The sequence below is a fragment of the Oryx dammah genome, unplaced genomic scaffold (genome assembly GCF_014754425.2).
Source record: "Oryx dammah isolate SB20612 unplaced genomic scaffold, SCBI_Odam_1.1 HiC_scaffold_11072, whole genome shotgun sequence".
Classification (NCBI taxonomy): Eukaryota; Metazoa; Chordata; class Mammalia; order Artiodactyla; family Bovidae; genus Oryx; species Oryx dammah.
Genome location: NW_024080466.1, coordinates 2,045,372 through 2,068,606, shown reverse-complemented (window position 1 = coordinate 2,068,606; position 23,235 = coordinate 2,045,372). Strand labels below are relative to the sequence as shown.

At 41.7% G+C, this 23,235-nt stretch overlaps 1 protein-coding gene across 4 annotated transcripts in view; it reads left to right on the top strand.

Moving 5' to 3' along the window:
- LOC120860420 (filamin-A-interacting protein 1-like) overlaps positions 1-23,235 on the top strand; it is a 211,128-nt gene that overhangs the window by 169,934 nt on the left and 17,959 nt on the right. For all 4 annotated transcript variants that reach the window (XM_040236222.1, XM_040236220.1, XM_040236219.1 and 1 more), the window contains one exon: positions 17,841-20,646. In XM_040236222.1, the coding sequence (XP_040092156.1) occupies positions 17,841-20,646 (2,806 nt within the window). The remainder of the gene's footprint in view (positions 1-17,840; positions 20,647-23,235) is intronic.

Genomic DNA, 23,235 nt, shown 5'->3' with positions numbered 1-23,235 from the left:
TATGCTTTTATTCTGTAATAAAAATATAATTGAACACAAATGATATACATATTCTATGCATATTGGTTAGAAAAAATTATACTGGAACTTCTAAGTTACCTAATGGCTTTTTGACTGAATACTCATGCAGATTCAGTAAAGAAAGAAGAAAGGAAACAAGGAAAAAAAAGAAAGAATGAAAGAAGAAAGAAAGAAAGGGAGGGAGGAAGAAAGAAAGAGGGAATAAAAGAGAGAAAACTGTTCTGAAGGTGATTGAAGATTTTGAGAATAATACATAAATGTCACAGATACTCCTTGAAAGTTGGCTGAATGTATTCACTGACTTTTGTGAGTGTGTGTGAATGGCCATAGTTTTTTTTTTTTTTCCCATTTCAAAACACTTATAAGAAAGAAAGAAATACAGGTAAACATTTTTTTTCAAGACACAATGATTCTTAAACTAATGGGTACTTGGCATTCTTTGGCACACTCTGTAGTGTTTTCATTTAGATAACACATAAATTAACCAGCACTTTGGTTGAAATGTGAATACCCTCCTCTTGGCTGAATTGTAGATAAGGCTCTAGTAGGATCCCTGCTTATTTAAATTCCAGGGTGGGTTGAATAGAACTGTATGGCATTTAAGTAGTTTGAAAAATCCAGAGTGAGGCCCATTTGACATTTTATGCATGTCCTTTCTTTAACTTTTTCCTCCTTCTCCCCTTCGGTGCCCTCCCCAGGGAGCTTCCCTCAGGGTGGAAAGTAATTCCCATTCACTGATTTTGCTTCTTAAGAGCTGCCTTCCCCGCCTGTCCCAGGCAGCTCCACCCCTTTTCTCAGACCAGAGTAAATCTGCACAATAATGAACCCTAGAGGGAAGAATGACATCACCAGTTAGTGGTCTCGGGCTGTTTTGCACAACATTCACCTTTCATTGTTCTGATGACAGGACTGGAATGTGACGGTTAATTCCCTATGGAGTAAGGGGCTGAGCTGCTGTTGAACAAACTTCAGTACCCCCTTAAAAAAAAACAAAACAAAAAACAAAAACAAAAGCTACCATGCTTCCTAGTATTAAGGTAAGGAGGTCAAGATCTGTTTTGATTTAAGCAACTCTAGTTACTTTGGTCCATGCGCGTTTCATTTGTTCATAGGCTTCCTTGGCAGTAAACTCATTTCTCAGTCTTGTGCAAAGAGCATCTTGGAAGCTGAGTTGGGACACTTCTAGAGCTGACAAGGGCTGTAAGGACTCCCCAACCTTTTCAACTTTCCACGACAGGTTTTACTGAGTGTGGACGGTGACAACCCTTGAAAATGACCAGCTTACTGTGACTTTCCTTGGTACCTCAGGCTCCTTGAATGGAAATGGGCAAGAAGCACCTTGTGGTATGAGGCGTGCTCCTGTTTTTCTATGGAGGGGAACAGTAATCTCACCCTACCGAAACTTGGGGAGTTTGTATAAGAATGGAAAAATCTCTTATTTTGCTGCCAGCAGTCCTACTAATGTGTTCTGAAGGCTTTTAACAACCTTTCCATGTGCTATAAATGTCTCTTCTAACTTATGATTTCTTGGGGAGCAAAAAACTAATTTGAGGTGAAAATATTATTTTCAAAGATTTTGTTGTTCTTGTTATGTGGATTTTCTGCAGATCTCTCTTTGCACATGTGGAGAGGCTTGCAAAAGTTGGCAATGAATTGGATTGCACAGTAATCTAAAGAAAGCTGTGTTTATGCTGAAACAGTGTGGCAGTGATAACAAGAATAACAAAGCAAACAGGAGGTTTTATTTTAAAGTCTAAATGGCATTAAAATTTGGACCGTGTTAAACAGTTGTGTAAAAAGTTCAGCTTTGGTAATTTTTCAAACTGCCAAAAAGCACTGTCTGAATTTAGCAGAGTGTATAAAAACAAATAGCTTGTATTTAGCATTCAATAGGGCTAGAAGGTAGTGTCTTTCACAAAAAAAGAAAAGAAAAGAAAAACCTTCATTTGGTCCTAATCAAATTCTTATAGCATGATTTCAGATCCATATGACCTGTTGTACAGAAATTTGAACAGAAGGGCAGATGGTATGGTTTTCATTGGTGTAGATTTAATTTTGTGTAACATCGATTGTGAATGTTTTGTCTCTGTGTTTAAAGTGATGAAAATCTTAAATTCAACTGTGATGAAAATCTTGGGTTCACTACATTGATCTGCCTGTATTCTTAATTCCATGTGACTGGATGAATTTCTGTTTGCTTGTAAGACTAAATATCCTTTCCACAACAGAAGGGCACGGCACATTTCTTTTTTTCTTGATCAACAATAGAATTAATACAAAAATTAATACAAAAATTAAGCCTGAGTTTTGCAACTTTATTTGTTTTGACTTATTATTTTTAAAATTAGCTTTAAAGTTAACTTGAAAACTGGATAAAGTAATTATTAGATATATGCTAAGATAATTTTTAAAGTAATGAAATTTCACATATGCTTATATTTAAAAACTTAAAAAAAGACATTTGGATACAATGGCAATAAATTCCATTGGCATTTTTGAAAGGGAGAGGGTTATTTCTCTGAGTAAATAAATGCATGTGAATGCACGGCTATCAGTGATTTATGTACTTAAGTTGCTGCTTATTTCATGTCTATATTAAACAAATCTTATTTATGAAAATATATTTACCCAAGAGACAGACGAATCGTATCTTAATAAAAGGCTTTGCCACAGGATATGTTTTTATATTGTGAGTTCCCATAATATATGAGCTTAAAATGTGACTTTTGCCCAGCAATCTATAAATACATGTACAGAGTAAAGTGGTAAAATGGGGTATGTGTGTACCCTTATGGATTATCTTCAACTTGTTTGAATAGTCTCAGGAAATCTGACTTCAGCTCCATCCCTCCCTGCGTGTTCTAAGTGAACACAGGAGAGGCCTCTCTAGCCTGTGGGAGGACCTCTCATACTGAGGTTTCAGAGACCTCACAACCCTCGCCATTGTCTGGCTTCCCTGGTAAATCACTCCCTTTAGCGTATTGTCTGAGGGTGAGTATTTCTTGTGATAATGCACAGTGTTACCTAGAGGCGTCTGTGCTCAGTGGCTAACTCCTGTCCAACTGTTTGCAACCCTGTGAACTGTAGCCAGCCAGGCTCCTCTGTCCACGGGCTTTCCCAGGGAAGAATTCTGGAGTGGGTTGCCATTCCCTGCCATTTCCAGGGGATCCTCTCCATCCCAGGGTTGAACCTGAAGCTCCGGCATCTCCCGCATTGGCAGGCGGGTTCTTTACTACTGAGCCATCAGTAAAGCCTCGCTACCTAGAGGCCACATCCCATAATTAGCTGTGATGCACCTTGGTGACACCTACTTTGGGGATGGAATGGGTCTTTGGGTTAGGGTGAGGGGCCACTTGGAAGAAAGAGCTCAAGGCCACACAAAGACAAATTTCTCTGCTACATGGCTTTTTCTGTTCCTCCTGAAAATCTTTGAGTAAGTGTAGGCACCTGGCTGACTCTTCATCAACATCAAAGGGAAAGAATGACATCTTCTTCCTACTGTTATCTGACCAACCTGAAGTTGTGTGAGTAGTATTTCGACCAAATTAGGAAATATGAAAACACAATAAATGATATTCTTACCTGGAGAATCCCATGGACAGAGGAGCCTGGTGAGCAACAGTCCATGGGGTCGCAAAAAGTAGGACATGACTGAGTGACTTACACACTAACACACTGTGGGTAGAAACTGCTCATCTGTGTCCACAAAGAAACAACAGCATTCTCAGGTTTCAAGAATGAGGTGATCTTTCTTGCATAGTAGAGGCACCCACCCCCAACAGCTTTGGAGAATTCGTTCAGGTGGAGAGACAGGGAATACAGATTGGCAGTGTTTCAATTTAGCATTGTTGCTAATAGTATCTAACATATCTAACTTATCCCTTTACATATAATAATTTGTGTGATTCTGACAATGACCCTGTGCTCAGATACTATTATCCCGCTTTGATTCAGAAGAAAACTGAAGAAGAAAGAAATTAAGAAACTTGATTAAATTAGGATGGTGCAGAGCGAGACGCAAACCAGATAATTTGGCTCTAGAGCACGTACTCAGAACTACCACACTGAACAGAGGGTTAGCTCGGAAATGACAAGTGCCCCCCAAAAGGCATATATCCTCTGTCAGTGAAAATCATTGGCATGATTGGTTCTACAGAGTTAGATGAGTTATATACACAATTTCATATTTCTGATTTCCTATTTGGTCCTCTGTCAGTGGTTACCTATTTTTATTTTCCTGGATATTCCCATTCAGCTTTCAGTATTTGTGGTTTTTCACCTTTATCAACCAGAAACATTCTAGCTCTAAAGAACTCACAGTGTAAAATGAAAAAGGGTAAAGAGCTAGGCTTCAGGAATTTTGCCTTGGGATCCCAGACAAGGCCTGTGCCCTCTGCCCAGCCTGAGGGCAGGAACAGATGAGGCCCCTTGGTGTCTGGTCCGGGGGAGGTGGAGCACCGCTCTGTCTTCCCGCTTCTTGCTTCAGCTCCCCATGCTTAGCCGTGTGTACCTGTGTTGACCTCGATCATTCTTCCTGTTCCTCAATTCTTCACGGACCCACTCTCCACCAGGGCTGTGACTCCTCTCTTCTTGGATTTGTCCTGCGAGTCCAAGTTCTAGATCTGTCTTCAGAGACATCATGCCTCATACCGTTGTGTGTTGGGGGTAGAGAAGGGAAGTGATCCTGAACTCTGCACCGTACATATTGTAAGGTCTGTTCAAGATACAGTATAATATGCAAGGTTACAGAAAAACAAAACAAACCCAGCAGACTCAAACAGGATAATTTAATATCATTAAAATACGCACATAGAGAGAGAATTAGTTACCAGGACCAGTAATTATCAGAACCCTCAAAAGTAACTATCTATAGGCAAGAGCTCCAAACAGGGACTGTGGCCCTCAGGAGAAGCTGCTGCTGCTGCTGCTGCTAAGTCGCTTCAGTCGTGTCCGACTCTGTGTGACCCCAGAGACGGCAGCCCACCAGGCTCCCCCATCCCTGGGATTCTCCAGGCAAGAACACTGGAGTGGGTTGCCATTTCCTTCTTCAATGCATGAAAGTGAAAAGTGAAAGTGAAGTCGCTCAGTCGTGTCCGACTCTTATCGACCCCATGGACTGCAGCCCACCAGGCTCCTCCGTCCATGGGATTTTCCAGGCAGGAGTGCTGGAGCGGGGTGCCATTGCCGTCTCCACTTAGGAGAAGAATGAAGCCAAATAGCCAAGACTCAAGAGGGAATTAATACATTCTCTGATCTCCTTTCAGTGTCTCCTTTTTTTTTTTTTTGGCCACATTGCAAGGCATGCAGGATCATAGTTCCCCAACCAGGGATCAAACATGTGCTCCCAGGATTGGGAGCTCAGAGTCTTAACCACTGGACTGCCAGGGAAGTTCTGGTGCCTCTTACTGACTAAAGCAAGCTCGAAGCTAGAAGGAGCTTATTAATACAATGCCTATCTTACAAAAGGTAATGAGAAGTGTAGACTTTTATGTTATCAAGTAATATACAAATTAATAGCTTGGTAATTTAGTAATTTTAATAATTGTTTTTTCTTCTCCTACAGCTGTTTATAACATTGATCTTTTAAGTTAAGGTCCCTATTCAAAAATAGTTTCTCCCAAGAGGTTTTTGAGCCCTAATTTGCATCCCTCACAAGTATGTAAGAGAAAACTGTGCTTTTTTTTTTTCACAGATGAAGCAAAATGATATCTAAAAGTGAACGTTTCAAAAAGTCATATTTCTAGAAAAGACCTCAAAACTTATCTTGCCCATCCTGAGTCAGTTGAGTTTTTCAAAAAGATAGTTTGTCCTTAGCTCAAGTCAATAAAGCACTGAGGAAAAGGGGAGCAATCATCTTCCTAAGATTCCCGTGATACCATTAGATCAATCAGCTAGATTGTGATGCTCCTGGGGCCAGTGTGATCAAGGAAAGGCACTGTCATTTCTATATTCACCCATATCAAAATGCAGGAAGAATCCCATCTCTTTCTACCTTAACCTTCACATTCTATCAGTTACCAAAACTAGACAACTCTGCTGCTGCTGCTGCTGCTAAGTCACTTCTGTTGTGTCTGACTCTGTGTGACCCCACAGACGGCAGCCCACCAGGCTCCCCCGCCCCTGGGATTCTTCAGGCAAGGACACTGGAGTGGGTTGCCATTTCCTTCTCCAATGCATGACAGTGAAAAGTGAAAGTGAAGTCACTCAGTGGTGTCCGACTCTTAGCGACCCCATGGACCGCAGCCTACCGGGCTCCTCTGTCCATGGAATTTTCCAGGCAAGAGTGCTGGAGTACTCTAGGACTGTAGGACTCTACATCCTAACTATTCCTATACTCTCCCTTTCTCATATTGCAGTGTTATCTTAGTTTTGTCTTTACTTTTCCTTTGGCTTGGGAAAATTTCAATACTTACACAACCGATTTCCCTGCGTCTAGTCTCCTCTTTCTGCAATCCATGTCAGACTATCCTAATATTGAAATTGTCTGTTATCACTGTTCTTAAAGTCCTTCAAGAAGTCTGTATAACCCTCAGGATGGTGCCTGACTCCTTAGGAGTCACATCCAAACTGTTTGATGATCTGACCTCCTTCTTCCTCAGGAGTCTCATCTCTTGACATTGTCCCACCTCCTACTGTGTGTAATGAGGTACTGTTCTGAACTGAATTTCAGATGTTCTATTTTCTTGCATTTGCATGCTCTTTGCCCCTTACGGGGCACAGTGTTTTTTCCATTCTTCATCAGAACGACCTTTGTTTATTCACTCGTTGTACCAATACTGGTTGAACACCTACTGTGCGTTAGGTGCTGTAGGAGAAGGGCTAGTGTTCAGCCCTGGACTCTGCTCTTACGGTGCTTTAGTTTTGTGCAGTGGTGGAAAGAAGGTGTCTAAGTACACAAATGAAAGAACCAGATCCTTTCAGACAGGGCAAGTGCAGTAAAATAAACAGGGAGTCCCAATGGAGTGTGGCCAGGAAAGCTGTTTTCGAAAGGCTAGAGAGGGCCTCTCTGGGGAGGAAGTGTGAGCCGAACCTGAAGGATGAGGCAGAAGAGGACCTGGGCTGCCAGTGTGTGGCTGCGCAGGTGGCGGCTCCTGACCAAAAAGCAATGGGGCTGAAATCTGGTCCTCATTTAGCATATCAAGCCAGGCCTGGTTCCCAAGGGAGGAGGGTGACCCTTAAGTAGTTCCCCCAAAGGGGCCATATGGGCTGCTCCCACAGCAGGGGAATGGAAAAACAGTTACAGGAACATGAACAATGACTTCCTCCAATCGCATCTCCACTGTTGCATGGAGGAGCCTAAATTCTAGAGCATAAATGGTATTTCTTACAGAGCACTGCAGTTTATTTTTTTTATTCCAAGCACCTGATACATTGTTTTATGATGATAATGTTTTACAACCCATCTTTGTTGGATTATTGAGTGAATTAATGAATCCTAGCTACCTTCTGCATGAGTCAGAGAGCTTTGTACCGGAATATAGGAATAGAGAGCATGTTCTCAGTGATTCTCAAATATGGGCCTCCTGTTGGGCAGTAAACTAACAGGGGAAAAACAGTCGTTTCAATAGTTTGGGAATAAATGATTTCCTAGACTCTACTGTTACTGAGAGTAATTTATTATACTGGTAATATAGTAAGTGATTTATTTCTGAATATAGCATTTGTAAATTTAAATTAGCATCTTACTAGATTTTCATGAAGAATAAATTTGAATTTTACAGTGGAGTCTGGTTGCTACCAAATGTTGGCAAGCACCGAGCATGTGCTCACCTAGTAGGAGGAAATCTCACCATCTTCAAGAAGAAGAATTTGTTATCAGCCATGAGCTTCCCATGGCTTTCAGTTGTTGCCAGTTGTGGCTTTTAAAGATAGATTGTGTGTGTGCTCAATCGCTCATTCATGTCTGACTTTGTGAGCCCATGGACTGTAGCCCACCAGTCTTCTCTGTCCATGGGATTATCCTAGCAAGAACACTAGAGTGGGCTGCCGTTTCCTACTCCGGAGGATCTTCCTGACGTATCTGAACCTGATCGAACCTGCCTCTCCCGCATATCCTGTGTTGGCTGGCGAATTCTTGACCACTGCACCACCTGGGAAGCCCACCAAGCTACTTAGTTCTGTACTATATAAAGCAAAGAAGAACTAAAGAGCCTCTTGATGAAAGTGAAAGAGGAGAGTGAAAAAGTTGGCTTAAAGCTCAACATTCAGAAAACAAAGATCATGGTGTCTGGTCCCATCACTTCAGAGCAAATAGATGGGGAAACAGTGGAAACAGTGGCAGACTTTATTATTTTGGGCTCCAAAATCACTGCAGATGGCAACTGCAGCCATGAAATTAAAAAACGCTTACTCCTTGGAAGAAAAGTTATGACCATCCTAGACAGCATATTAAAAAGCAGAGACATTACTTTGCCAACAAATGTCTGTCTAGTCAAGGCTATGGTTTTTCCAGGGGTCATGTATGGATGTGAGAGTTGGACTGTGAAGAAAGCTGAGTGCTGAAGAATTAATGCTTTTGAACTGTGGTGTTGGAGAAGACTCTTGAGAATCTCTTGGACTTCAAGGAGATCCAACCAGTCCATCCTAAAGGAAATCAGTCCTGAATATTCATTGGAAAGACTGATGCTTAACCTGAAACTCCAATACTTTGGCCACCTGATTCGAAGAACTGATTCATTTGAAAAGACCCTGATGCTGGGAATGATTGAAGGCGAAAGGAGAAGGGAACGACAGAGGATGAGATGGTGGGATGGCATCACCGACTCAATGGACATGGGTTGAGTAAACTCTGGAGTTGGTGATGGACAGGGAGGTCTGGCGTGCTGTGGTTCATGGGGTCACAAGGACTCAGACACAACTGAGTGACTGAACTGAACTGAACTGATATGTTCTAGTTGGGGGGAAAATGCACGTGATTTAAGACTTCAAACTGTAGGCAAGCTTGACTCCTCAGGTTCATTCATCTCTAATTACTATCATGCCCTTCTAGTTTTAACCTGTGTTTTTCCTTGAAAGACATATGCACTGGGAAAGGTGAAGAGCAAAAACAGTGGAAGGGAAGGAAACAGTGAGCAGGGAAATTAGCATGGTCTGGATGAGAAACAAACCTAGGATGACATCAGAGTTTCAAATGGGGTCTGATGGATTAAGATAGTGACAAGTGACAATGGAGGGACAAGAGATAAAGAGAGAATTAGAATTGCTGGTCTGGAGCTAACACTGACAAATCTGGAGAAATGGTTGAAAAAGTGGGAGTGCCAAGAAAGACGGAGAAAAAGATTTGTGAAATCTTACGTGGTTTACGAAAAAAGTGAGAATGAATATAGTCCAGTGCAGCCCTGAGTCTTTAGGAGGAGAGATTGACAATTGTTTCAGGGAAGGTGGTTATCTCAAAGAAGGAAAAGCAGAAGAAGTCTTTTAAAAAAATCTTTCATTTCCCCCTTTTCCTCCAAAACAATCTATTTTTCAACTCTAAACAGAAAGAAATTAACAAATATCCGTGGAACAGTACAGAATGTGCTGCTTTTCCTGGCGTTAGTTTGAGTAAGCGTAAATGGATCCCAATAAGCAAGAAAAAGTCAGAGTCTTCAACAAGCTTACCTTAATAAACATAGAAATGAATGAAAAAATCACCCACAATCACAATAATAGGAGAGTCACGTGGTACTGTAAGGAAAGAGAAAATCTGACCAGTCTCCAAACTAGCTGAGACTTGGGTGGACAAAAGCTAAAGACTATATACAATAAGGGGTTAAATTTTATTATGGAAAACTTCAAAATACTTACAAAAATAGAAAGAATAGTATAATGAACCCCCATGTACTTAACTTCAACAATTAATCAATTTATGAACAATCTGGTTTCATCTATCCTAACTCCCCTAGGTTATTTTTCACATGAATTCCAGACACATCATTTCATTTGTAAACATTTCAATATGTATTTCTAAAATATAAAGATTCTTTTGAAAATATTGTCAAGATCCTTTATCATGCCTAAAATTTAATAATAATTCCTTAATAATTTTTCTAATTATCTCATTTTTTCAAAAAATTTGGATGAGAGTTGAAACAGATTCAATTTCTTTTAATCCATAGTTTCAACTCCCACACTCTTTCTTCTTGGGATTTATTTATGAAGAAACTAGGTTTTTTAACTGTATAGACTCTACATTTTGTATTTTCCTGATTGTATCATCATAATGTCATTTAGTATGTTTCTTGGCCCTGTGAAGCTCAATCTGATTCAGGTTCAATTTTGTGGTAAGAATATTTCTTGGATGGAGGTCTATACATATGTACACAGTATCTGGCAATCTTGTAGGAAACATTGATGAGCCTTGCCTATGCCCATTATTTCATTGCAGATTGCAAAATGGTGGTATTTTATAATTACCTCTTTATGTATTCTACAATTATTCATTTATTAACTAAACTGTTTCTATCAAGAAAAACAAAGGGCTTTAACGTGGGAACAAGCTAGTACCTCACATCCAGCATATGAGGTTAAAGATATTGGCCCTACCTTACCTGTGTCCTGTGTCTAGTTGCCTGTTTCTCCTTCCTTCATAATCAAGATCTCAAATAATTTGTCTCAAGTACTTGTCTCTATTTTTTTTTTTCCCAGCTAAGCTTTATTCTGTATTTTGTCCCTGAACCCCATGAAAACTGCTCAGGCAAAGAATTGTCGATATGCATACTGACATATCCAATAGAAGGAGTTTTCTTTAAATTTGAATTTAAATGAAAACAAAGGCCATTTTCCTACCTCTCACTTGATCCTTCCAGAGTATTGTGCTATGGACATGTCCCCTTCCTGCCCTGATGGTGTCTGCAAACCCACTATTTCCTGGATTCCCTCCTAACTCTCTGGCCCTCCCTACTCAGCCTCTCTCATTACGTTCCTTGATGTTTTCTCATCTCAGTGTCGTTTTTCTGTCCTTGCTCCTCTTTCTCTCTGATGTCTCATACCTCTCATTCATCTCATCCTCTCTCATGACTTTAATTTTTTTTTTAATATTCATTCATTTGGCTGTGCCAGGTCTTAGTTGCTGTTGTGGCATGCAAACAAACACTTAGTTGCAGCGTGTGGGATCTAGTTCCCTGACCAAGGATCGAACCCCGGACTCCTTGCACTGGGAGCTCAGAGTCTTAGCCACTGGACCTCCAGGGATGTCCTTCTCTCATGGCTTTAGATTACACTGTCACTGGACACTCCCAGTCTGTATCTTTGGTCCAGATTTCTCTCCTGAACTCCAGGCTCCCAGTAAGCATTTCACTCCTAGGTTCTCGACAACCTCAAAGTCAGTGTGCCTTTTTTTGAGCATCACGAGCTATGCCTCCAAGTCTGTCTCTCTTCTCCTAGCCTATATGTGATAAGCACTGACAGCAAACTAATAACCCTGCCCAGAAGGTGGAGAGTCTGTCCAAATTTCCCCCTCTCCATCCTCACTCAGTCTGTCACCAAACCCTATAAACTCTGTCTCCTGAGAATCACTGCGTAACCCTGTTTCTCCTTTTTTTTCAATGACATGACTTTAGTCCAGGCTTCATTGTATTTCTCAGCTCCTTTTTTTTTTTGCAGCATCCTGATTTTCAGCTTCTCCAGAGCTGTTGAACTTCCTTGTATTTTGAATGCCAAGTTCAGATCCATCCTGCTGGCCCACAGAGGGCTTGGAGTGGCTTGTCCCTCCTCTCCAACCTCTTTTCTCCATACTGTTCCCACAGGTACCCTTCATTTCAGTTAAGCCATCTATTATGTCTATTTCCCAATTGTGTGCTTTTCCCGTGCTGTTTCCACTAGACTCCTACTTTTAGGCTTAGCAGGCCACATACGGGATCTGCCTCTTCTTCTTAGTTATGTTTTACAAGCTTTTAAAAATGTAAGAACCATTCATCTGTAGATTGTATTTTGTAGATCTGTAGTTTGAAGGTGGAGTTGACAAGATTTGTTGAAGAACTGAATGAGGATGCCTAGGACTCAAGGATGACTCTAGATTTGGGCCCCAAACATCTGGGAGAATTTGGTTGTAGCTGACTGATGTGAGGAAGATGTGGTTGGAACAGGCACATGGGGAGGACTGGGAGCTCAGGAAGATGATGAAAAACAGCCCCGCAGGCTCATGGGTGCCCAGTGATGACGTCCTTATTGCTGAATGGGTTGATGTCAGCAGCAGGGAGAGCCTGAATGTATTTAAAGTGCTTTGTGCCTTGACCTGTCCTTTAATTAATCACCGGGGTCATGTTTCCATTGACAAAATTCTGGATATAAACTGATATACTGGGTGATGAAACAGTTCAAGGAGGATCTTGACAATTCCAGAAAGACAGGCTAAATCAAATAAGACACAATTAACCTAAACAAACGGGCTTCCCAGGTGGCAGTAGCGATAACGAACCCACCTGCCAATACAGGATACATAAGAAATGTGAGTTCGATCCCTGAAGGAGGGCATGGCAACCTACTCAATATTCTTGGCTGGAGAATCCGCATGGACAGGGGAACCTGGGGGCTACAGTCAAAAGCGACTTAGCACGCACGCATGCAACCTAAACAGTCTTGCAAACTTCAGCTCTCCAAGCAGTACCTACTTGAGCAATAACATTATTGTTAAAAGCACTGTGGTCAGACAGATCTGGTCCGAAATCCCAATCTTACCTTCTTAGTCCTGTTCCCTTGATTAAATCAAATAACTTCCTTGTTTATAAAACAGTATAGTAATGAGTAACCTTTGCTCAAAGGATTGTTATAAAAATGAAATCAACTAATAAAAACACTTAACACACAGCCAAGGATGTATTATAATAGACGCTTGGTAAATAAAATGTTTTATTATCAGAACACCTTTCTTCCTATCCCTTAGTTTTTAAAAAATTAAGTATTAGCAAAAATTTGAGTTTGGGATGTGCTTTTAAGAGCCTCTTGAAATTTTAGAACTAATTTTAGAACTAAAGGTTTTCTAGTACCTGAAACATTATTTCCCCAGAACAAGTTTTCTTGTCAGTCCAAACTCCATCTGAAAATCTCGGCTGCCTTCTCTTAATTTTTTCAAATTCTGCTTTCACCTTTTTCTGCCTTAAGATTAATAACCTATTTTATGTTTTCTACCATATTTTAAGTCACTCTTTTATATTTGTTTACAATTTTCTCCCTTTATCTGACATCTTAGAAAACTTTCCAGGACTTTTTCTTAATGTTTTTTCTTCAGATATAATTTATATATTACAAAATTCACCAATTTTAATGAATCATTTTGATGAGTCTTGACAAATGTGTACCTCATAAACAGAACAATTCAGCCTCTACTTTCAACATCTTCTTAGTGAAAATTATTGAATTTCTGGACATGTTTATAAATGACAAATTTGTAAGTTAAAAAAAAAACCACATAGTTTTATTGGGTATGGAAGAGAAATGAGGAATATATTTAAGAATAGTTATTAAGAAAGGCAAGAGAATTCTGAAGAATCTATTAGATTACTGTCTTCCTTTTGTCCTCTAAATAAGATAAAATGTTTGCAGAAAATTAAGAACTTGCCAAGAACAAATTTGATTTCAGAATAGTTAATGCTCTGCTTGCAACTGCTGATGAGAATTAAGGCACTAATTCACTTTCTTAGTCTTGGTCTTCTGGTTTGTTTCCTTTTAATGTTAATATGTTCAGAACCAGGGTATGGTTGAAGAAAGGCAAGACGGATACAAAAGAGGGCAGAGGGTGGTAGTAAGACCAGTGAGCACATAAAGCGCCCAAATCCTCCTAATTTCCTCTTTCAATAATGTAATTACATGGAAATAGTGCCCTGTAATGCAGAGCAAATTAAGTGTTTAAAGTACAATGTGAAAGTGTAACTATTAGAAAATTGTTTGAAATAGAAACATAACATGCCATAGTCGTTATGGTTTGTGACATGTGCACAATGATGTGATAATACTTCTCAATGCTTGTTTAATGTAAAAAGGAGGATTTATAGATATGGGAGAAGAAAAAAAACACACACATCTGAAAATGCAATGCCAAAATTGACTGAAAGGGCAGGTCAGTGGAGACAAGCCCTCTCTTTCTTTGACGCCCCTGTGTTATTCCATGGGTCTCTCCTTGCACCTTTCTCTCCACTCCACTTTGTATTTGTTTACAACTTTCTCCCTTTATCTGACATCTCAGAAAACTTTCCAGGGCTTTTTCATAATGATTTTTTCTTCAAATATAATTTGAAGAAAATTATATCTCCCCACCTCAGTCCCCTCTTCCCCTCTCTTGACATGTGTTCCCATACCTCCTCCTCCTTCTTTTGCCCTTTATTTCTGGGCATTTCCCAAAGTTTTTTTCTCCATCCTTTCCTTTTTCTCTCTGTGCATAGTTTCTCCTTTGGTGATCATATTTGTTCCCATGTTTAAAGGACTGTCACTTCCCTTATTGAAATAAAAACCCAAGATCTACAGTCTTAAAATTTTTCTTAAGTATACAATATAGTATTGTTAACTATTGTCTGGTATACTTTGCAAGTTAGTGTGGCTTCAACTCTCAGTTTCTGCCAATACCCTTTCTCATCTCTTTTCCTGCTTCTATTAAAGGCACTACTATTTGCAATTATTCAGACCTAAAGGACTGAAGTAATTTTTTCTGTCTCTCTCTTCCTGCCAGTGAGTGAGCAGTCACAAAGTCCACATTATCTTTTGCGAAGTCTTCGCAGTTCATCCCATTCTTCCCATCCCCAACGCCCTGCCTACAGACACTTGAATGCAGGTCTCTGTGCAGAGAGACTGTTGCCAGAGTGTCCTGACTGAGCCACACAAGTCTACCAAGTCCTGGATCTAACCCTCAGCTACACCAACTGGGAAACTGGGCTTTGGGCGCCTGCAGAGAATGGGTTGTGTATTGCTGTTAGGTCCACTTTAAAAGATGAAAGTAAAAGTGAAAGTCACTCAGTGGTGTCTGACTCCTTGCAACCCCATGGACTATACAGTCCATGGAATTCTCCAGGCCAGAATACTGGAGTGGGTAGCCTTTCCCTTCTTTAGGGGATCCTCCCAACCCAGGGATTGAACCCAGGTCTCCTGCATCGCAGGCAGATTCTTGATCAGCTGAGCCACAAGGGAAGCCCTTAAAAGATGAGAGTGGCTTAAAATGTGAAAGAAGAGGGAAGGAGAGAAAGTTTAATGGGCCTAGAAAAAGAGAAATAGTCACAGGTAAGAGGACCTGAAAAAATGTGGTTTTATGGAGCCAAGATCTAAGGTTATGCCCTTGGCTCACAGAATTGTCTACTGAGCAGAAAACGCTATGCTTTTCTCCGGTTGAAACATCACTGTCCCAGGTTTTACTATCAAAATCAAGATAATGACATAAAATACTTACAGATTAAACACAAAAAGCATTGAACAGACTTCCCATGTGGAGGAAATAGTGTACTCTCTAGTTCTTATATTTGTTTCTGTGTTTTATTACATCCATGTGTTGAGTCTGTGTGCCAGTCACTTTTCTATCTCAGTCTTTAGAATATCCTGTGAGGGAGGTATTAGTATCCATTTCACCTTCCTTTACAACCTAGAAAACATAGGGTCAAGTGTTTCAGTTGAGCCAGGATTCAGATATAGTTGTTTCTGACCCCAAAGCCTATGTTTTAGCCATTCCAGCTCTCTGCCTCTAACAGCACAGAAGCATAAGATTCTTCAACAACTATCTTTAGAAATTTCAACACTTTAAGCCTTAAATTTGGGAATAGTGATATCTTAAAGGAATTTGTCTCTAACAATCTAGTTAGGTAAAGGAATTTGAAAATATCCCCTGAAGTCTCTCATTCTATAGTAAGGTGACATTTCGGTTGTTTTGATGCCAAGTAAAAAGATAAGATAATCAATAAAATGCCCTTTTACACATGTAAGAACCACAATTAGTGAAGCCATTACAGTATTACTCATTCAGCTCATGGATTTGAAAATAATATTTTTGTCTTATTTTATAAATAAAGCCATAATGAGTTTGGAAGTTACCCATTTCAGTTAATAGATGCTTAGATACAACGGTATATTTTATAGAAATAAATTCTATGAAAAAACTCAATGACATCAGCTGAGCTATTTCTATAGTAACTGTCTGACACTGGGTTTGATTATAGTTACTCTGTGTATGTTCAGTCATTTCTTGCACAGTCCAATATGACACTATTAACTTCTGTTAGCTGTTATCAGCTGTCAGCTTAGCTGTTATCCAAGTAAATCTAATCTAATCCAAGTTCATCTAATTATGAAATAAATCTTTCATAATAAATAAAGTTCAAAATATATTGAAAGAAAAAAATGTACTTACAACAAATACATCAGTGGTTGTTTGTAACTTGCTTCTCATATAAGCATAAGTTACTAAATGCATTCTTATACTACATATGGTAAATATTATATTAACTTTGTTTTATGGATAATTGAAAAGAACTGTTAAAAATTGGTGTAAGCTAACTGACAACCGTAAGTACTGTAAATATACTTTGGTCTACTTATATTTCTACTTTTTAAAGCTATACATTAACATTAAAACCTATACATTAAACCATAACCCTGGAGAAGGAAATGGCAACCCACTCCGATATTCTTGCCTGCGAAATCCCATGGACAGAGGAGCCAGGCGGGCTACAGTACTGTAGTCGATGGGGTTGCAAAGAGTCAGACACGCTTTAGCAACTAAACACCACCACCACCATAGAGAAAATGCACTTCATGCATATACAGCAGTAATTCCTGTGACTGCCACATCTTTTTGGATTGATAGGAATTTGTGTTTCCTCCCTACCTAGCTCTCAATCTAAAAGGAAATGTTTAAATCAGAAAACAGAGACAAGATGCTGTGCCAGCCCTGGTGTTAACTAAAGTCAGTTATGTCGCTCGGCTCTCTATCAGAAAGCTCGTCTTGCCCTGTTCCTGTCCAGTGATAGTTGCATACAATACAAGGAAACCCAAAGCACCTTCTTTTCTGAGCCTTCCCTTTCAGTGAAAGTAAATTTCTCTTTTGAAGTCTTACGATGCGAAGGGAAGAGCAAGTATGCTGGGCTGTACTGCATGAGACCCCAGACCCATTCCCTTCTGACTGACTGGGCTGGTCCCGTCTCATCTTCCTTGGGATGATAGTGGCAGTACCTGCCTCAGAGGCTTGCCATGAGGATAAATAAAGACTAGTGCCTAGAACTCAGAAAATTCTACATAAATAGTCATTATTATTGCAAAACCTAAATTTTACTCCATCCTTATATTATTGAAGTATAGCATATATGTAGAAAGGTACTCATCAGGGTTCAACTTACTGAAATTTCAGAAGCTGAATAATTCTATGTAAAAGGCACACAGATTATGGAACAGAAACTAATGAAAAGCCCTCTCCAGGCACCCTTCTAGTTGCTACCCCTTACTATGGGTAAGTTTATGGCTATATGTTAAACCTTTATATTTCAGTAATTGACAGGGGATTTATTACAATAACATTTATATTTGGTTCATATCTAAGACAATCTTATTGCTGATTAATCTTTTAATGGGCTTCCCAGGTGGTGCTAGTGGTAAAGAACCTGCCTACCAGTGCAGAAGACTTAAGAGACTCCGGTTGGATCCCTGGGTTGGGAAGATCCCCTGGAGGAGGGCATGGCAGCCCACTCCAGTATTCTTGCCTGGAGAATCCCATGGACAGAGGAGCCTGGTGGGCTACAGTCCACAGGGTCACAAAGAGTTGGACACGACTGAAGAGACTTCGCATGCATGCAATCTTCTAATATGTATAAAAACATATCATAAAATATCATGTAATAAAACAGGATATTTTAATATATTTTGTTTTCTAGGTTGAAAAAACTCCTTGAACAGGAAAAAGCTTACCAAGCCCGCAAAGAAAAGGAAAACGCTAAGCGGCTCAACAAACTGAGAGATGAGCTTGTGAAACTCAAGTCCTTTGCACTCATGCTTGTGGATGAAAGGCAGATGCATATCGAGCAACTTGGCCTGCAGAGCCAGAAAGTACAGGACCTGACTCAGAAACTGAGGGAAGAGGAAGAAAAGCTCAAAGCCATCACTTCCAAGTCCAAAGAAGACAGGCAGAAATTGCTCAAGTTGGAAGTGGACTTCGAACACAAGGCGTCAAGGTTTTCCCAGGAGCATGAAGAGATGAATGCTAAGTTGGCCAGTCAGGAGTCCCACAGCAGACAACTCAGACTCAAGCTGGTTGGCCTGACTCAGAGAATCGAGGAGTTGGAAGAGACCAACAAAAACCTTCAGAAGGCAGAAGAAGAGCTTCAGGAACTAAGAGATAAGATTGCCAAAGGGGAATGCGGCAACTCCAGCCTCATGGCAGAAGTGGAAAACCTACGGAAGCGCGTGCTTGAGATGGAGGGTAAAGACGAAGAGATCACGAAAACCGAGTCCCAGTGCCGGGAACTGAGGAAGAAACTGCAGGAGGAAGAACACCATAGCCGGGAGCTCAGACTTGAAGTTGAGAAGTTACAGAAGAGAATGTCAGAACTGGAGAAATTGGAAGAAGCATTTAGCAAGAGTAAATCCGAGTGCACCCAGCTGCATTTGAATCTGGAGAAAGAAAAGAATTTAACCAAGGACCTGCTCAACGAGTTGGAGGTGGTCAAGAGTCGGGTTAAAGAACTGGAATGTTCTGAAAGTCGATTGGAAAAGGCTGAATTAAGCCTCAAAGACGATCTTACGAAGTTGAAGTCCTTTACCGTGATGCTGGTGGATGAAAGGAAAAATATGATGGAAAAAATAAAGCAAGAGGAGAAAAAAGTGGATGGACTCAACAGAAATTTTAAGGTGGAGCAAGGAAAGGTTATGGACGTCACGGAAAAACTCATCGAAGAAAGTAAGAAGCTTTTAAAGCTGAAATCTGAAATGGAGGAAAAGGTATACAGTTTAACGAAAGAGAGAGATGAGTTAATAGGCAAACTGAAAAGTGAAGAAGAAAAATCCTCTGAATTAAGCTGCAGTGTGGACTTATTAAAGAAGAGACTTGATGGAATAGAGGAAGTGGAGAGAGAAATAACAAGAGGAAGGTCTCGAAAAGGACCTGAGCTCACCTGCCCCGAAGATAACAAAATTAAGGAACTAACACTGGAAATTGAGAGACTGAAGAACCGTCTCCAACAGCTGGAGGTGGTGGAAGGGGACTTGATGAAGACAGAAGATGAGTATGACCAGCTGGAGCAGAAATTTAGAACCGAGCAGGATAAGGCCAATTTCCTCTCTCAGCAACTGGAGGAGATCAAACACCAAATCGCCAAGAACAAAGCCATAGAGAAAGGCGAGGCCGTGAGCCAAGAAGCCGAGCTGAGACACAGATTTCGGCTGGAAGAAGCCAAAAGTCGTGACTTAAAAGCTGAGGTCCAAGCTCTTAAAGAGAAGATTCACGAACTGATGAACAAAGAAGATCAGCTTTCTCAGCTCCAAGTGGATTACTCTGTCCTTCAACAGAGGTTTATGGAAGAAGAAAATAAGAACAAAAGCATGGGCCAGGAGGTCCTCCATCTGACCAAAGAGCTGGAGCTGTCCAAGCGGTACAGTCGCGCCCTGCGCCCCAGCATGAACGGGCGCAGGATGGTGGACGTTCCCGTGACATCCACGGGCGTGCAGACGGATGCCCTAGGCAGCGAGGCGGCGGAGGAGGACACACCGGCCGTGTTCATTCGGAAATCCTTTCAGGAGGAAAACCACATCATGAGCAACCTTCGCCAGGTAGGACTGAAGAAGCCTCTGGAACGTTCGTCGGTTCTCGACAGGTATCCGCCCGCGGCCAACGAGCTCACCATGAGGAAGTCCTGGATCCCGTGGATGAGGAAGAGGGAGAACGGGCCCCCGGTGGCTCCGGAGAAGGGACCCCGAGCCAGTGCCAGCCCAGGGCACCCGGGAGAGCTGGTCCTCTCGCCCAAGCAGGGCCAGCCGCTGCACATTCGCGTGACCCCGGACCACGAGAACAGCACCGCCACTCTGGAGATCACAAGCCCCACGGCAGAAGAGTTCTTCTCGAGCACCACCGTCATCCCCACCCTGGGCAATCAGAAGCCGAGGATCACCATCATCCCCTCCCCAAACGTCCTGTCTCAGAAGCAGAAAGGCGCAGACACTACCCTCGGCCCAGAGCGAGCCATGTCTCCAGTCACCATCACCACCTTTTCCAGGGAGAAGACCCCAGAGGGTGGGAGGGGGGCGTTTGCTGACCGGCCCACGTCCCCCATCCAGATCATGACCGTGTCCACGTCGGCGGCCCCGACGGACATCAATGTCCCTCCCGAGTCCCAGGAAATGCCTGTGGGAAGGACGGTCCTCAAGGTCACCCCGGAGAAGCAGCCTGGACCAACCCCAGTCCGGAAATACAACGCCAATGCCAATATCATAACCACGGAAGACAACAAAATCCACATTCACCTAGGCTCTCAGTTTAAGCGAGGCCCGGGGACTTCGGCTGAAGGGGCGAGTCCCGTGATCACTGTCAGACCAGTCAACGTGACGGCCGAGAAGGAGGTGTCCACTGGCACCGTCCTTCGCTCACCCAGGAACCACCTCTCGCCACGCCCTGGTGCGAGCAAAGTGACCAGCACCATCACTATTACCCCGGTCACGACTTCATCAGCCAGAGGAACCCAGTCAGTGGTGAGTCGGGGGGGTGCGGGGGGCGGTCCTGGTTCAGGCCACTGCGGGGGTCAAGCGGGGAAGTGAAGACAGAATAACCCAGTGCCCAAAAGGCAACCAAAGCACATGTCTCTCTTCCGCTGGAATCCACTACCAGATGTTTCCCAAGAGACTGTCTACACCAAGAAATGAGAACAAAAAGGAACCTCCTATTTTATTAATTTGAGCTAATTATGAGGGATAATTTCTTTTTTTCATTTAAATCATGTTGACTCCGAAACCCTTTCGCAAAGATGGCCTCTTACCACCTCAGCCTATGCTAATAATATGGTTGAGAATTTGATTTTTAATGTTTAAAGTATTTTTAAAAATGGAGGCTGGAAGAAACTGGCCAATGTGCAAAAAATGAAAGCTATTCCTGGGTTATATTTTTAGAACCTGAGACATTTGATATTCATTTATGTATGGTCATAGTCATACTTTACTTGAAAAGTAAGATTAAAAGATTATGCTATCAAAAAATTTTTGTAAATTAAAAAGAAGTGAATTTATATGTCTAAACACTGTATTTTATTAATAGTACAGTGCAGAGAGCAGGTGCTTGATAAATATTTAGTTAAAACCAGCTGGAAGGCTAAATGGATTATAGGAAAGCATGTCCAAAGTATAAAGGCCAGAACTTAAAAATAAATTCTGGTTTTCAAAACACCTCCAGTGATTTTCTTCATTTATTGGGAACAGTTGGTAGATGAAATTATAGAAGATCACGTATTATTTAGATATAAATTTAAGCTAATAGACTGGAAATTGTGATCCCTAGTTTCTGAGTAAGTTCTGCAGCAGATATTAGAAAGTCTTAAAAAGACAGGAAGCTTATTAAGTATAGAAACTGGCTTATTTGCCTTTATCTTCACTATGAGTGAGTGAGTGAAGTCGCTCAGTCGTGTCCGACTCTGTGCGACCCCATGGAGTGTAGCCTGTCAGGCTCCTCTGTCCATGGGATTTTCCAGGCAAGAATACTGAAGAGGGTTGCCACAGAGATTTACTGAAGACAGAATTGAAGATTTCATGACATTGAGTTCAGAAGGTAGCTCGGAGGTTTCTGGCTTGGCCATAGGGGTGGATAAAACGAGAAACCCGGGGGATTACTGTTTGGATAAGAAGATAAATAACGTTTGGGGCATGTTATAATTGAGATGCCTCAGGGACCCTGGAAATGTCTAGCGTGTGGTTAGAAATCTGGATCTGCATTTAAGGAGAGCCTTGTTATGTGAGAGTTTGATGTGAGAGTTGGACCATGAAGAAAGCTGAACACCAAAGAGTTGATGCTTTTGAACTGTGGTGCTGGAGAAGATTCTTGAGAGTCCCTTGGACTGCGAGAAGATCAAACCAGTCAATCCTAAAGGAGATCAGTCCTGAATATTCATTGGAAGGACCGATGCTTGGCCACCTGATGCGAAGAACTGATTTATTGGAAAAGACACTGATGTTGGGACAGATTGAAGACAGGAGAAGGGGATGACAGAGAATGAGATGGTTGGATGGCATCACCGACTTGATGGACATGATTTTGATCAAGCTTTGGGAGTTGGTGATGGACAGGGAAGCCTGGTATGCTGCAGTCCATGGGGTCACAAAGAGTTGGACATGACTGAGTGACTGAACTGAACTGAACTGATGGCTCAAGGTTCAGGGTCTCAGACACATGTGGGTGACAACGCAGGTAATTTTCGGGGTGAGTGTGGAAAATGAGAAGAGGACTGAGGGTGGAGCACGGTGATACCCACATTTAGAAGGCAGGCAAGCTGGAACTGGGAGCCATTTGGGAATGAAAAGGAGTCAGAGGTAAGAGGGCAATGGGTGAGACCCAAGTGAGATATCACGGCAGGAGAGTTTTAGGAACTCCTTCAAGAAGGAATCATCTCTTATGTTGTTGGAAGAGGGTGTTTGCTATGACCTGTGTGTTCTCATGGCAGAACTTTGTTCGCCTTTGCCCTGCTTCATTTTGCACTCCAAGGCAAAATTTGCCTGTTAATCCAGGTATCTCTTGACTTCTACTTTTGCATTCCAATCTCCTATGATGAAAAGGACATCTCTTTTTGGTGTTAGTTTTAGAAGGCTTGTAGGTCTTCACAGAACCTGTTAACTTCAGCTTCTTTGGCATTAGTGGTTGAGGCATAGACTTGGGTTACCGTGGTGTTGAATGGTTAGCTTTGGAAACGAACCGAGATCACTGTGTTGTTTCCAGAAGGAGAGTGCAGGGAAATCCCCTAGTGGTCCAATGGTTAGGACTCCACGGTTCCGCTGCAGAGGGCACGGGGTCTGATTCATGGTCAGGGAACTTAGATCTAGCATGCCCTTCCACAAGGCCAAAAAAACAAAATGGAGGATGTGGTCAACGGTGACAAAAAAGAGGAGTTGGCCTCATTAGGAGGCGAAAGGAGAGCTGCTTCATCTAAAGAAAGTGGAGGTGGTTTGGGGACAGGAGGGATATAAATGCCTGAGTGTATGCAGGGTGGCCTGTAGTTTTTCTGCAAAACAGGAGTGAAGGCTGGGGGCTTGAGAACAGAAAGACACTGGGCATAGATGTTCAGGGAGAAGGAAAAGGGG